The sequence below is a fragment of the Nyctereutes procyonoides genome, unplaced genomic scaffold (genome assembly GCF_905146905.1).
Source record: "Nyctereutes procyonoides isolate TBG_1078 unplaced genomic scaffold, NYPRO_anot_genome, whole genome shotgun sequence".
Lineage (NCBI taxonomy): Eukaryota > Metazoa > Chordata > Mammalia > Carnivora > Canidae > Nyctereutes > Nyctereutes procyonoides.
This window is the reverse complement of record NW_026575136.1, coordinates 21,908,443-21,923,825: the sequence shown is the minus strand read 5'-3', so window position 1 is coordinate 21,923,825 and position 15,383 is coordinate 21,908,443. Positions and strand designations below refer to the sequence as shown.

Below are 15,383 nucleotides of genomic sequence, written 5' to 3'. Positions count from 1 at the left end.
TAGATATCAAATATTGGTGGACTAAAGTAAAGGGGTTGATCTCCACGCCGAAACTGCTCAGGACTTCTCTTGTTGAGTTTTTGCTTTCCTAAAACTAAGTTGAAACTCTTCGTGAGATCTAAATTGGAGTAGATCTTGGAGTTCTTAGATTCTGGATGGTACACAACTAATTGTGTTTTCCCTTTAAGGATGTGAGTGACAAACTGAGCCTCCGCTTCCCCGGGTTGTATGTAGTAGGACAAAGAGACTTACTATTCAACTATAAGAAGTTCTTCGTAAGCTTGGTTCATGGAATTTTAACATCGATGATCCTCTTCTTTATACCTCTTGGAGCTTATCTACAAACCGTGGGACAGGATGGAGAGGCGCCTTCAGACTACCAATCTTTTGCTGTGACAATTGCTTCTGCCCTTATAATAACAGTCAATTTCCAGGTACATGGCTTTTGTCAACTGTTTTCAGTATCTGTTAGTTATCTGTTTTCTGTACACAGAGCAGTGTGTGCATCCACCTGGCTCCCACTCTCTGTCCAATCGAGCCTCTGCCATCTTATAAAATATGAATGCTATCTTCACCCCTTACACCAAGCACATTTCCTACTTCTCGCCTGAGCCAAGGGTAGTTTCTGAATGTTGAGTAATCAAGCCAAATCATGTCTAAATTGTTGAATTTGAATTCTATTTTGAGAACCCTGAGATCCTTTATTTCTTGGTAACTCCCCAAAATGAGTGTTCTGTTTTTCTCTGGTTTCCCAACAGATTGGCTTGGATACTTCTTACTGGACTTTTGTGAATGCTTTTTCAATTTTTGGAAGCATTGCACTTTATTTTGGCATCATGTTTGACTTTCATAGTGCTGGAATACATGTTCTCTTTCCATCTGCATTTCAATTTACAGGTTGGTATTTTCTAAATTCCATAAATAAAGGTATAGAAAAATGTTACTAGTTTAGATTCTGACATAACCTCTAAGTAAAAACACAAAGTGTAAATTATTGTTAGTGAAAATTAATGTCCTGACTGGCAACTGAATGACAGTGGTAGGCTGGAAGTGGGATAATGTGACAGGAAGAAAGCAAAATTAAAAACTTTGTTACAACATGTATCTGTTTAGTTAGATAGTACCCACCCACCCCCCCACACACACAAAATCTAATATGGTAGATTATTGGGAAATTGAGTATATGTGTATTGCTGGTAGCACTATAATTTTTCCAAAGCACTATCTGGAAATATGTAACAAACTATAAAACTTCTCATACATTTAGACCCAGGATTTCCACTTAGAGAAAACACCTAAAAATAAAAGATACCAATTTTTGGAAAAGTCAATTTGTACAAAGATTCTACTACCACAACACTTCTAATTGTTTAAAAATGGAAATAATTCAAAGACGTAATAAGAACATTATATTAGCTAATCAAGGTATGAGTCCCATGTGATGAAATTCTAGAATTCAAAAGTGGAAAACTTGTCACATCTTTAGAAAACTGTATGCAGAGCAATGAGTAAACTTACAGAAATAGTTAGCAGCTATATAAAATCAGACAAATGATAAATGCTACAATGAATTTGAACTATTTCATACATACTATAAATTTTAAAATATCACTAATTGGAATTTACAAATTTCTTAGTTTATTAAATAGAGTAGCTTGGATTCACAACGGGGAAAAAAGTCCCCATAAACTAGTTTCCCTGTAAAAAATTAGTTTGGGTTTTTTTTGTTTGTTTGTGTGTTTTTTTACGACCAGTTGTAAAAGACAGTTGTTATGGTAACCATTTTCTTGGGATTGAGTTCATTTTTTTGATGATTGTTTTTCTTTACTGACTCTGTGTTTTAAAAAACTTTGTACCCAGTTACTTAGAATATTCCCAAAGGGACTGGGTTTTTTAAACACACATTTAGCACTGTGAAAGCACATTTAAAAAATAAAGGCCATTATTTTTTTTGTATATTTTTTTTATTGGAGTTCGATATTAAAGGCCATTATTTTTATAAACTTATAGTGTAAGTACAGAAAACACTGTGATAGATTTGGCTCTAGGGGATGTTAATTGTAAAAATTTTAAAATTGGGTAGTTATATACGATTGATTACCTGGTTGTATGAATTATTACTTCCTCTGACCTAAACTAGCTGCTGAACTGCAGTGGAAAAGCATGGTTCTAATCAGATGGATATGGGTTTTAATTCAGGATTTGCTATGGCTAGTTCTGTTACCCTGGGAAAATCTTTTTACTTCTCCACAACTCAATTTCCTTGTGTGGCAAGGAGGATACTATTCATGCCTCAGAGCTAATTAAACGGCATGACCTGTAGAAAACACCTAGCATAAGGTCTGTCAAACTAATGGCAGGGCTAGTTGCTACTGTTATTTGGAATTTCAAACTAAAACTATAAATTGTAAAGTAAATTCATAGAAAAATTTATTAGTATAAATTGCCTAATTTTGTATTTTTTCCTAATGCAATGTTGACACTTTCTTTTCCCTTTTCTAGCTGTTCAATAATGTACATATGCCTTCCTAATTCTGCTTTGCTTAGTCCTATTTTTAAATGCTCATTCCCTCAGCAGTGATGGGATGTTTTGGGGAGGCCAATCTGTGAAACTTGACCATAGATAATCATTTAAGGCTTATGGAATATTCACTCAGCCCTTAGGATGAAGGACCCCTGTGATTCATTCTCCATGTTTTTACAGGCACAGCGTCAAATGCCCTGAGACAGCCCTACATTTGGCTGACCATCATCCTGACTGTTGCAGTGTGCCTGCTGCCCGTCGTTGCCATACGTTTCTTGTCAATGACCATTTGGCCATCAGAAAGTGATAAGGTATAGAAAAAAATAGTATTCTCCTCATTCTGAGTGCCCCTCACTGAAAGCAAAGCATGTCCCTAAGGCAGCTTTCCTGCAAAATTCTAAGTTCATGGCAAGTTTGGCATGAATGTTTTTTAATACTACTTTAACTCCATCTTGCAAATAAGTCCTTTGGGACTGGGATTTTTGTCTATGTGCTTTTAATTTTTTTATTTAATTTTTTGTGTGCTTTTTATTTTAAACATTATGAAAAGGAGAATGATATAATGAATCCTTATAGATTTATACCCTCAACTTATAATATTAACATTTTTCCCTACAAAGAGGTTGAGGTTTTTCTTCATTTAAAGAAGAATGCTACTTCTGGCAGGACCCTCTGGGCTACAAGTTGTGCAGATGATTATGTATCACTTCAACTGCATACTGATTAGCAGGCTTCAGTGACTAAGACCTTAATCGTCAAAAAGAACTGGGGTTCTTTCAATCACTCCCATCTGCTAGTCTCATTATAGCTTCACGTTGGAGCTGGGGCTCGGCTTGCAGTTCTAGGCATCTCCTCCCAATACAGGACTGTCCTGGGGAGGACAGGAGCTTTCTTTTTTTTTTTTTTTTTTTTTTTAAGATTTATTTTTTATTCATGATAGACAGAGAGAGAGAGAGGCAGAGACACAGAGAGAGAAGCAGGCTCCATGCCAGGAGCCTGACGCAGGACTCAATCCCGGGACTCCAGGATCGCGCCCTGGGCCAAAGGCAGGCGCTAAACCACTGAGCCACCCACGGATCCCCAGACAGGAGCTTTCTCTTAGGAGCTGGAGAACTGCGCATGGGAGGGCTGCGCCCACTTCTTGCAGGCCTCCTGAGCCAGCTGAGCTCCCATAGCAGCTCCTAGACTGTGCTGAGCAAGGCAAGACCACCAGTCCCACTCCTGGAAGTGCCATCCACATCCCAGCAGGCACGAGGCTGAATGCAGGAAAGGGGGTACTTAACTATGTTTTCATCAGGAAGGAGCGTCCCCTAGATCATGTTTTTCCACTGACACGATGCAGTGGCAATAAGGGTTCTCTGGAACCTGTACCCCTCTAACTTGTCAGTGGGAGAGCTCCATCACCTCTCTGTGTTGCCCCATCTACTAAGGAGGCTGGTGATGGCCCTTAATTAAATGAGACATTTGGGACAGGTAACCCCTGCATGTTAGCACCTGCCCGCCTCCACTTCGCCAGTTCTCTGCTCCCCCATCACAGACCTTCAGTGTCACCATCACCCTGTCCCCTCTGTCCCCTCTGTAGATCCAGAAGCACCGCAAGCGCTTGAAAGCAGAAGAGCAGTGGAAGCGGCGGCAGGTGTTCCGCCGGGGGGTGTCGTCCCGGCGCTCGGCCTATGCCTTCTCCCACCAGCGGGGCTACGCGGACCTCATCTCCTCGGGGCGCAGCATCCGCAAGAAGCGCTCTCCCCTGGACGCGATCATAGCCGATGGGACCGCGGAGTACAGGCGCACAGTGGAGAGCTGATGCACCTGCCCCGTGGCTGCCGCAAAACAGTCACACACACACACACACAAATGTCTATTTTTTTATGAAAGACTCTCAGGACTTTAAAACAAACAAACTGAATTTGTCACGAGGATGTTAAAAAAAACACTAGCTTTATAAGCAAGCTACTTGGGCTGGCTGGACTGTTGCAACAGCGAAGAAGACCTTTTCAGAAGTCCTATTCTTCAACTGATTGTGTTCATTATGATTCAAAGGGAACGTTTTAAATCAGTCTCCATCCAGGACGACAGAATCACAAAATGTCTTATATTTCAATTCAAATGGTACTCACCGTAAAATTACATTTAGATCATTCCTACCTGGGATCTTCAATATGAATTTCCCAGAGGTTGCTTTCTTCCCCATAGGCTACCTTATTAACAAAGATCTTTTATTTATATAAGGGCAAGGACAAAAACATGCATGAAAGTTCATCACCTGGAAGCTAAGTGGTCCAATAACTTTTTCAGAGTTGATAATGAGCTGCAGGGTTTCCTCTTCTCATACATTACTTCACATTTCATCAGTACAAGGTTTCCATCTGCTCGGTTTACTACCAGGTTAAAAGTGTGCATCATGTGGGTTTATTCTTACTTTGCATAATATTTTAGCCTCTTCCTTCCCTACTTCCATTTTTAAAAGATGTGTTGAAATATTTATGGGCTTTTTAAAAAAAGTTCTTAAACTAAGGACATCAGTGATAAATTGTGATTTTTTTTTCTTGGTAAAGCTTTCTTTTGAAAAGCAAACTCTGTGCCTGCCTATGTATATTTTATAAGGGACTTGAACAAAAAAAAAAAAAAAGGGACTTAAACAGAGGCCTCACGTTTTCACTCATCTTAGTCTTAGAAATGTGGCTGCCAACAGCCTTTTCTCTGAAGACCTAACACTGTATCCTTTATAATTGAAAATAATTTCAAGCAATTATGGAAACTATCCTCAAAGAGGCAAAAGTTATTTTTCTAGAGGCTTTCTTCTGTGTTTTTCACATACCAGTTTCCATATTCTAGTGAAGATACAGAAGTGTTTTCAATAATTCTGTTCTTTACCATTAGGTTGTGAATGTTCACAGTATCTGTCCCTTTGAATTCTTATGAGAAAATCACAACATGTACATAGTTCATATTCTAGGTATGATAAAAGAATGTATGGATCTTTTTTCTATGGAAGTAAATTTCTGGAAGTTTACAACTTTATCTTGTAAATAAAAAAACTAAATTGTTTTTTTCTTTTCTCTCTCTCTCTCTCTCTCTCTCTCTTTTTTTTTTTTTTTTTTTTTTGGTAAAGCAAAGTTTGCTTGTATAATTTCCATTTTCTCTCCTGTTTTGTGAATTGTGGGAAAGGTCGACAATTCAAATGTGTCAAAGACTTACACTGTTGGGTGCAATATTAACAATTTTAAAATGCAAATTGCTTTGGATAAATTATTTCTATACTCTGTAAATCTGAGATTTAATGTATATTTTTGTTTAAAAAATAAATGCTTTAGTAAAATCTTTGGAAAGTATCTTTTAAGTAGGATATATGGCAGAAGCTAGGCCTGCAAGGTTTTTAAAGAAACACAGGGGTCCCCTGGTGGTGAGAAATAAAAGTCAGGGGCAGGATACTATGTATCAGGGGAGGAGTGAGTGAGTGAGTGAGTGAGTGAGTGAGTGAGTGAGTGAGTGAGGAGAAAAGGCCAATAGACTTTAAAAGGTAGAGGGTATGGATCTATAGGTGGCAAGAGCAGTTGTGTCCAGGGAGGGTGCATCTTCAGATACTTAGATAAGGCACAATTTTAGAACTCAATTCTGAGGGTAGAATAAAAGCAAAGGTAACCTTTGAACAAAAGTAGGGGCTGGGGAAGTGAGCAAATGATCAAAGGGAAACTAGGATGTTGAAGAGCAGGAGAACTGATGAGAAGGGCGGTACCTGAGACTTGAGGCTGGGGGAGGGCTGAGTGTGATGAGCCAGCTGCTGGACAGGCCAGTCAGCTCCCCAACAGTATGCCATGACCTCACTAAAGAAATGGAACTATGCCACAGACTTTTTTTTTAGAGAGAGAGAACATGTGTTGGGGAGGAGAGGTAGAAAGGGAGAGAGAGAATCTTAAGCAAACTAAGTGCTCAGTGCAGAGTTGATATAGGGCTTGATCCCAGGATCCTGGGATCATGACCTGAGCCAAAATCGAGTCAGATGCCTAACCCACTGAGCCACTCAGGTGCCCCAGGACTTTGCCTCAGAGATGGAGTTTCTCTGTAGAAGGACATCAGTGGGGGACTTGTTTGGGAGGCATAATTGCCAGCAGATGATGAGAGAGTCTCAGCCTGGGGGCCGGGGGTGTTTTATAAGGTGGGAAATTAGGACCTCCCTCTGCTATTCCCAACTGACAGTTGGCTTCCACAGCAGAAATTCAGGCAGGTCTATCTATATCAGGGCAATCCTTTGGAAATGGGGTGAAAGGACAAAGGACAGATTAGACTCTGCCAGAGAAATTGAGAAAAAGTTCTGAGCAGACCTGAAAGTCCCAGAAAGAAAAGAAATAGAGAGAGAGAAAAGAAAGAAAGAAGAAATAAAGAAACACAGGGAAAAAGAAAGAAAAAGAAAGAAAGAAAGAAAGAAAGAAAGAAAGAAAGAAAGAAAGAAAGAAAGGAGAAAAAAAGAAAAAAAAAGGAAGAAAGAAAAGAAAGAAGAAAGAGGCCACTCTTTCCCCTAGGATGTCCTACTATATTTACAGTGGTTGAGGAATATATGTTTTTAATCAAAGAGCACCACCTAAAGGTTCTTACTGATGATCAGTACCAGAAACTGTTCAGTAATGAAATCCAATGGGGATAAAATAGTTCTTAAAACACTCCAATGTAAACACACACACACACACAAAAAAAAAAAAAAAAAAAAACCAAACACTCCAATGTGATAGCAAAACCAAATGCACCCCAATGGACTCCGTTTCAGCAACTGTTGCCTTCATGTGATGTGAATTAAATCTGGGAAAATTGTAAGACAGCTTCTAAAAGTCCCATCAGAATTTACTAGGAAGTTATGGTTACAATAAAACTTCTGGTGCATTTTTACAAAAAGGCCTGCCAAAAAAAAAAAAAAAACACTGTAAAAATGACTTTCTTGAGTTAAATTGACATTTCTTCGAAGAAGATATATTAAGTGGGCAGCAAGTATATAAAAAAAATCTTCAACATTAGTCATCAGGGAAATGCAAATCAAAAAATGCAATCAAAACCACAATGGGATACCACATCACAGATAAAAAAGGAAGGGCGCCTACATAGCTCAGTAGAGTGTATGACTCCTGTTCTCAGGGTTGTGAGCTCAAGCCCCACATGGGGTGTAGAGCTTAAAAAAAAAAAAAGTGTCCTTGTATGGCAAGGACACTGTGGAGAAACTGGAACCTTCATCCATTGCTGGTGGGAATGTCAAATGCTACGCCCACTGTTGAGTTTGGCAGTTCCTCTATAAGTTAAATAGAATTGCCATATAAACAGCAATACTCCAAAGTCTATACCACAAACCCCTGAAAACAAGTACTCAAATACTTGTACGTGAATGTTCACAGCAGCCTGACGCACAACAGCCCAAAGATAGGAACAACCTAAATATCCCATCCACAGCTGAGTGGATACACAAAATGTGGTATATACATATCATGGAATATAATTTAGCCATAAAAAGGAATAAGGGCAGTTCAAGATGGAGACTTTGGAAGATCCTGAACTCACCTTCTCCATGGACATACCAGATCTACAGCTACATACAGAACAATTTCCTCTGAAAACGAAAACAAATGCGGAGGGACCCAGAATGTGGGGCAAACAGCCCACTCGGAGGTGGGTAGGCAAGGCAGACATGCAACCTTCCTGAAAACCCTGCCTCCAGCATTCAAAATCTGGAGCCTCTCCGTCAGGAGTGAGGAGCTTGAATGGCATGTTGGGAACCCCAACTTTTAAGGCCTACCCCTGAGAGATAAACCCCTAAAACTTGCAGCTTTTAAAGCCAGCAGGGTTTGTATCCATGAGGCCAGGAGGGCTAGTGTGCAAGCTAAGAAATGGCTCAGAACGGGATCGGGCCCTGGGCCTCCCCTGCACGCCAGAGCCCCGGGGCAGAAGCAGCAGACTTGATGTCAAAGAGGCGTACTTCTCTTAAACCATCCGCCTAAGAGGCAGGCATCTAAGTTAACACACATCTGGGGGCCGGCTGGGGTACCCACCAAGGATGGAGGCCAGTGGACACTTTTTAATCTAGGCACCATCTTTCCGCCTGCCTCCTGCTGCACTCCAAAGCACCAGTATCTCCCTAAGGGAGGTTTTACATGCATGGGGTACCGTTTTTATACCTGGCGCCCCAGTTTTTACAACTGACCACCCAGTGGATGTCTCTTGATCACCTGGCTCTGGAAGCCAGCAGAGCCTGCATGCTGGGGACCCACAGGACTGTAACCATTGCAGAGACAAGTTCATGGCCTGCCACCACCACCAGGGGACTGCTCAGATAGCAGATTAAAATATAGGCCCAGTCTTTCTGTGATAAAGGACTATGTACTTGTCCCGGAGCTTTGGCCTGAAGGGCAGGCCTCCGGCATGGCACACATCTAGAGGGATTCTCAGGGCAGGGAGGCTGGTGAACGGCATGTTTACCCTCTTCCTCTGCCTCCCTCCAGCTTATTGGTATCTCCCAGAAAGGAGTTTGTACCCTCATCTGGTGCCCAGGTTTTTGCAGGTGCAAAGAGGTAACACTTCTAGATTGCCTATCACAGGTCACGTAGGACTGTAACCAACAGAGAAAGAGTTTTAAAATGTCTACCATTTCCAGAGCACAGCAAGAGGCAGCAGTCCAAGGAGCCCGGTTTTTCTATGGCTTACCATCTATAGATGGCCCTTCACTGCCTAGCTCTGATGGCCAGCAGGCTCTGCATTCTTGTATTCCATAAGACTCTAACAAATGGGGAGGCCATCTTTGGCCTGCTACAAACTCCAGGGTACAATACAGATATAAGGCTAAACATCCCTCTTCCCCCAGGTTTTTTGTGATAAAGGACTATTTGCTTGTCCTGAAGCTTTGGCCTGAGGGGTAGGCTTCTGGTTTGACATATATCTAGGGACCTACTAAGATTCTGTACTGGGACAAAAGTCAGGAGATGCCATCCTATGCATTTCATCTGCCTTGCTTCAGATTACTGGTATCTCCCAGAAAGGAGCTCAGATAGTTGTCTGGCACCCCAATTTTTGTGACTGACACTCAGGGAACACTACTACGATGCCCAGTGTAAGTAGTGAGTGGACTTAATGCTTACAGTCCTATAGGACTACATATATTTCTATGGTTCAAAAGCTGCTGTCTGAGGGGTCTGACTTACAATCTGCCTGAATCTAGGTACTGACTTAGATTCTCCTCTATGAGACAGCTAAAGAATATAATCAATGAACTAAAAAATAACCAGAGGGGTTCAACAGTAAACTAGATGAAGAAGAAGAAAGGATGAGTAAACTCAGATACAGGGCAGTAGAACTCACCCAATCAGAGCAGAAAAAAAGAAAAGAAATGAAACAATGTAAAAAGTAGATAGCTTATAGGACTTATGAAACAACATCACATTGGTTATGAACCACCAAAACTTGCATTACAAAGTTCCAGAAGAAAGAGGAAAAAGAAAGGTGGCAGAAAGCTCGTTTGAAGAAAGAACAGCTAGCTGAAAATTTCTCTAACTTGGGGAAGAAAACAGACATCCAGATCCAGGAAGCCCTGAGAGTTCTAAATAAGAACTGAAAGACTCAAACCAAGACACATTATAATTAAAAGGTCAAAAGTTAAAGATAAGGAAAAAATTTTAAAAGCATCAAGAGAAAAACAATCTGTTATGTAAAAGAGATTTCCCCCCATAATACAATAAGCAGATTTTTCAGGAGAAACTTTGCAGACCAGAAGGGAGTGTCAGGATGTATTCAAAGTGCTGGAAGAAAAACATCTTCCAAACTTTCATCCAAGAATATGGTGCCTGCCAGTGTTTTCATACAGAATTTAAGGAGTGATAAAGAGTTTTCCAGACAAGCAAAAGCAAAAATGAATTCATCACCATTACACAGGCCTTAGAAGGAATCTGAAAGGGACTTCTACAAGCTTAAATGGAAGGGTGCTAATTAGTATCAGGAAACCACAGAAGTATAAAACTAACTAGTGAAAATAAATATATAGTGAAATCAGAATCTAATGTAAAGGGACGCCTGGGTGGCTTCTGCCTTTGGCTCAGCCCACATTGAGCTCCCTGTATGGAACCTGCTTCTCCCTCTGCCTGTGTCTCTGTCTCTGTCTCTCTCTCTCTCTGTGTCTCTCATGAATCAATAAATAAAATCTTAAAAAAAAAGAATCGAATGTAAAGGTGGTAGATTAGTTGCATAAAAAGCTTGTATGAGAGCTGAAACACAGAAGTAGAGACATAGTGAAAATAACTGTAACTATAATATTTTAGTGACAGATACACAAAATAAAAAGACTTAACCTGTGAACAAAAACATAAAACTGGTGATAGGGGCGGTGGTTAAAAGTGTAGAGCTTTGGAAGGTGTTCAAATATAAGTCATGATAAACTTAAAATACATTGTTCTAAGTTGTTACATGTAAACTTCATGGTAACCACAAAGCAAAAACCTAGAGTCCGTATACAAAATATATAGAGGATGAGAATCAAGTGTACCACTACAGAAAATCACCAAATCATAAGGGAAGAGAATAAGGGAATAAAGAATAAAAAGAACAGAAGAACTTCAAAACAACCAAAGAACAATTAACAAGATGACAGTAAGTATATGCATATTGTGAACTACTTTAAATGTAAAAGAACTAAATTCTTTAATCAAAAGACACGGAGTATCTGAATGAATAAAAGACCCATCCATATGCTACCTAAAACAGATTCACTTGAGATATAAGGACACACAGAGAGTAAAGGGATAGAAAAAGATAGTCCATTCAAATGGAAAACAAAGGAAAGCTGCATGGCTACAGTTACATCAGACAGTATAGACTTTAAAACAAGGGCTGTAATAAGAGACAAGGAAGGTCATTACATAATGATGAAAGGGTCACCCTCCAAGGGGATATAGCATTTGTAAATATTTATGCACCCAAAAATAGTACCAACAAAATATATAAAGGACATACTAACAGACATAATGAGAGAAATAACCAGCAATACAATAATAACTACAATATTTTAATACCCCAGTTTCATCAATGGATAGATCATCCAGACAGAAAATCAATAAGGAAACACTGGCTCTTAAAAATACATTAGACCAGATGGATATATATATATATATATATATATATACACAGATATATATACAGAACAATCCATCCAAAAACAAGAGAATACACATTCTTCTCAAATGTACAAAGAACATTATCCAGGACGGATTACGTTTTAGGCCACAAAACAAGTCTTAATAATTTAAGAAGACTTAAATCAAGCATCTTTCCTGACCACAGTGAATGAAACGAGAAATTACAAGAAAATTGGAAAATTCACAAATATGTACATGTTACACAACATGCTACTGAACAACCAATAGTCAAAAAAATATCAAGAGAAATAAAAAATGCCTTGAAACAAATGAAAATACAACATACCAATACTTATGGGATGCAGCAAAAGTAGTTCTAGGAGGGAAGTGCACAATAAATGCTTACCTCAAGAAACAAGAAAAATTTCAAAAACAAAAACAAAAAACCCAATCTAACTTTACACATCAAAGAACTAGAAAAAGAAAAACTGAGCTCAAATTTAGTAGAAGAAAAAAGTAACAAAGATCAAAGCAAAGATAAATGAAATATAGACTAAAAAAGCAATAGCAAAAGGTCAACGAAACAAAGCTGATTTTTGAAAAGATAAAATTTACAAATCTTTAGACACACCAAAAGGAAGTGGCACCACTGAAATATAGGAGTTCATAACAGAATACTATGAAAATTATACTCCAACAAATTGAACAATCCAGAAGAAATTGGTAAATTCCTAGAAACCTACAAACTACAAGACTGAATCATAAAGAAAAAGAAAATCTAATTTTCTAATAAGAAGACTGAAGCAGTAATCAAAAACCTCCCAACAAACAAAAGTCCAGGACCAGAGAGCTTCATTGGTCATTTCTACCAAATAATGCCAATCCTTTAAAACGCTTCCAAAAAACAGAAGAAAAAGAAAACTTCCAAATTCATTTTATGAGGCCAGCATTACCCTGTTAGCAAAACAAATGAATATACTACAAAAAAAGAAAATTATAGGCAACATACTTGATGAATGTAGATGCAAAAATCCTCAATAAAATATAGGCAAACAAACAAATATATATATATATACAAACAAAATTCAGCAACAAGGGATGCCTGGGTGGCTCAGCAGTTGAGCATCTGCCTTCGGACCAAGGCGTGATCCTGGAGTCCTGGGATGGAGTCCCGCACATCAGGCTCCCTGCATAGAGCCTGCTTCTTCCTCTGCCTGTGTCTCTGCCTCTCTTTCTGTGTGTCTCTCATGAATAAATAAAATATTTAAAAACAAAAAAACAAAACAAAAAAAAAAACAAAATTCAGCAACATAATAAAAGGACCATACACTATGATCAAGTGGGATTTATTTCAGGGATGCAAAGATGGTAAAACACCCACAAGTCAATTTAATATAGCACACTAACAAAATAAATGATGAAAATCATACAATTAACTCAATAGATGAGGAAAAAAGCATTTGATAAAATTCAATCTTCATTTATGATAAAAACTCTCAACAAAGTGGGTATAGAAGGAATGTACCTCAACATAATAAAAACCATATATGGACCCACAAGTAACACAATACCTAATGATAAAAAGTTGCAAGCTTTTCCTCTAACATCAGAACAAGACAGATGCCCACTATTCTCTCCACTTTTACTCAATACAGTGTTGGAAATGTTAGCCAGAAAAATCAAGCAAGAAAGAGAAATAAAAGGCATTCAAATCAAGAAGGAAAAAGCAAAACTGTAACTATTTGCAGATGACATGACATTATATATAGAAAATCCTAAAGACATCATTAAAAAAGCGTGTTAAAAAAGTCAGTGAAGTTGCAGGATATTAAAGCAATACGGAAAAATCTGTTGCATATCTCTACACTAATAACAGTAGCAGAAGAAAAATTAAGAAAACAATCCTATTGACAGGCAGCCTGGGTGGTTCAGCGGTTTAGCGCCGCCTTCAGCCCAGCGTGTGATCCTGGAAACCCGGGATCCAGTCCCACATCGGGCTCCCTGCCTGGAGCCTGCTTCTCCCTCTGCCTGTGTCTCTGCCCTTTGTGTGTGTGTGTGTGTGTGTCTCTCATGAATAAATAAATAAAAACTTTTAAAAAAATCATATTGACAACTGCATCACAAAGAATACAATACCTAGGAATAAATTTAACCAAGGAGTTGAGAGACTTGTGCACTAAAAGCTATAAAACACTGAAAAATGCAATTGAAGATAGCACAAATAAATGGAAAAGGTATTATGTGCTCCTGGAATGGAAAAATTAGTATTGCTTAAATGTCCATACTATCCAAAGCAATCTATAAATTTAATGAAATCCCAATAAAAATTTCAGCGGTATTTTTCACAGCAACAGATCAAACAATCCTAAAATTTGTATGTAACCACAAAAGACCCTGTATATCCAAACCAATCTTGAGGGAAAAAAAACAAAGCTAGTGGAATCATACTCTCTGATTTCTTTTTTTTTTTAATATAAGATTTTATTTATTTATGAAAGACACAAAGAGAGAGAGGCAGAGACACAGACAAGGGAGAAGCAGGTTCCCTGCAGAGAGCCTGATGTGGGATTTGATCCAGGGACTCCAGGATCCCACCCTGGGCCAAAGGCAGACGCTCAACTGCTGAGCCACCCAGGCTTCCCAACACTCTCTGATTTGTAGCAAGGTTACAAAGCTATAATAATCAAAACAGAATGATATTGGCCTAAAAACAGATACATAGATCAATGGAATAGAACAGGGAAATAAATCCACATATAAATGGCCAATTAATTTACAGAAAAAGAGCCAAGAATATATAATGGGGAAAGAACAGTCTCTTCAATGAATGGTGTTGGGGCTGGTGTGCCTGGGTGGCTCAGTGGTGGAGCACCTCCCTTCGGCTCAGGTTGTGATGCCGGGGTTCTGGGATCGAGTCCCACATGGGGCTCCCTGCATGGAGCCTGCTTCTCCCTCTGCCTGTGTTTCTGCCTCTCTCTGTGTGTGTCTCTCATGGATAAATAAATAAAATGAATAGATGGTGTTGGGAAAATTGGACAGCCATATGCGGAGGAATGAAGCTGGACCCCTATGTTACACAATACACACAAATAAACTCCAGGGAAGATGGTGGAGTAGAATTCGAAGCTCGCCTTGTCCCACAGATACACCATCCACATTCATGTAACTAAGCCAGAAAGTGACCCAAGGACTGGCAAAATGGCTCTCCAGAGGTAACTGGAGAGAGGAAGCTACCTCAAACATGGTAGAAAGGGTAGAGGCGATCAGAAAACAAACCCACCCCTGCGACTAATCACAAATGGGAGGGACGTCCCAAGCACAAAGGGAGAACAGACCCCACACCAGATCCCCCAGACAGGACCTGCTCTGGGAAGACAAATCCACATAACATCTGGCTTGGAGAATCTGAAGGCGCTTAACACCGGGGACTTGAAAAATCAGCAGGTTGGCTGTGGGAGAATCAGAAGGCAAGGGCCATAGGAAAGTCTCTGTTCTTAAAGAGAGAGAATAAACAACGCCTCAGAAATACAGCAGAAGCAGCAGTTTGAAAAATGTCTGGAGACCCTGGGGAGAAGGTTCATTTACTAATCTCAAAAAATGCACTGGAGGGGCAGAGATCTTTCAGAGACTCCCCCTAAAGATATAAAAGAGCTGCTGGGCACCATTTCTCTCCCCTCACCCTAGCCTAGATACAGGATTACTATGGGAACCAACATGAGCTCTTGCCACCTAGCGTGCTCACACCACATCCTGCCCCTGCA

General features: G+C 39.5%; 1 protein-coding gene across 4 annotated transcripts in view; it reads left to right on the top strand.

Annotated features, from left to right (window-relative positions):
- LOC129495476 (phospholipid-transporting ATPase IC) overlaps positions 1 to 5,845 on the top strand; it is a 125,457-nt gene extending 119,612 nt beyond the window's left edge. For all 4 annotated transcript variants that reach the window (XM_055303005.1, XM_055303007.1, XM_055303008.1 and 1 more), the window contains exons 25-28: positions 189 to 434; positions 759 to 897; positions 2,705 to 2,835; positions 4,107 to 5,845. In XM_055303005.1, the coding sequence (XP_055158980.1) occupies positions 189 to 434; positions 759 to 897; positions 2,705 to 2,835; positions 4,107 to 4,328 (738 nt within the window). In that variant the 3' untranslated portion in view covers positions 4,329 to 5,845. The remainder of the gene's footprint in view (positions 1 to 188; positions 435 to 758; positions 898 to 2,704; positions 2,836 to 4,106) is intronic.
- Positions 5,846 to 15,383: the final 9,538 nt, after the last annotated feature.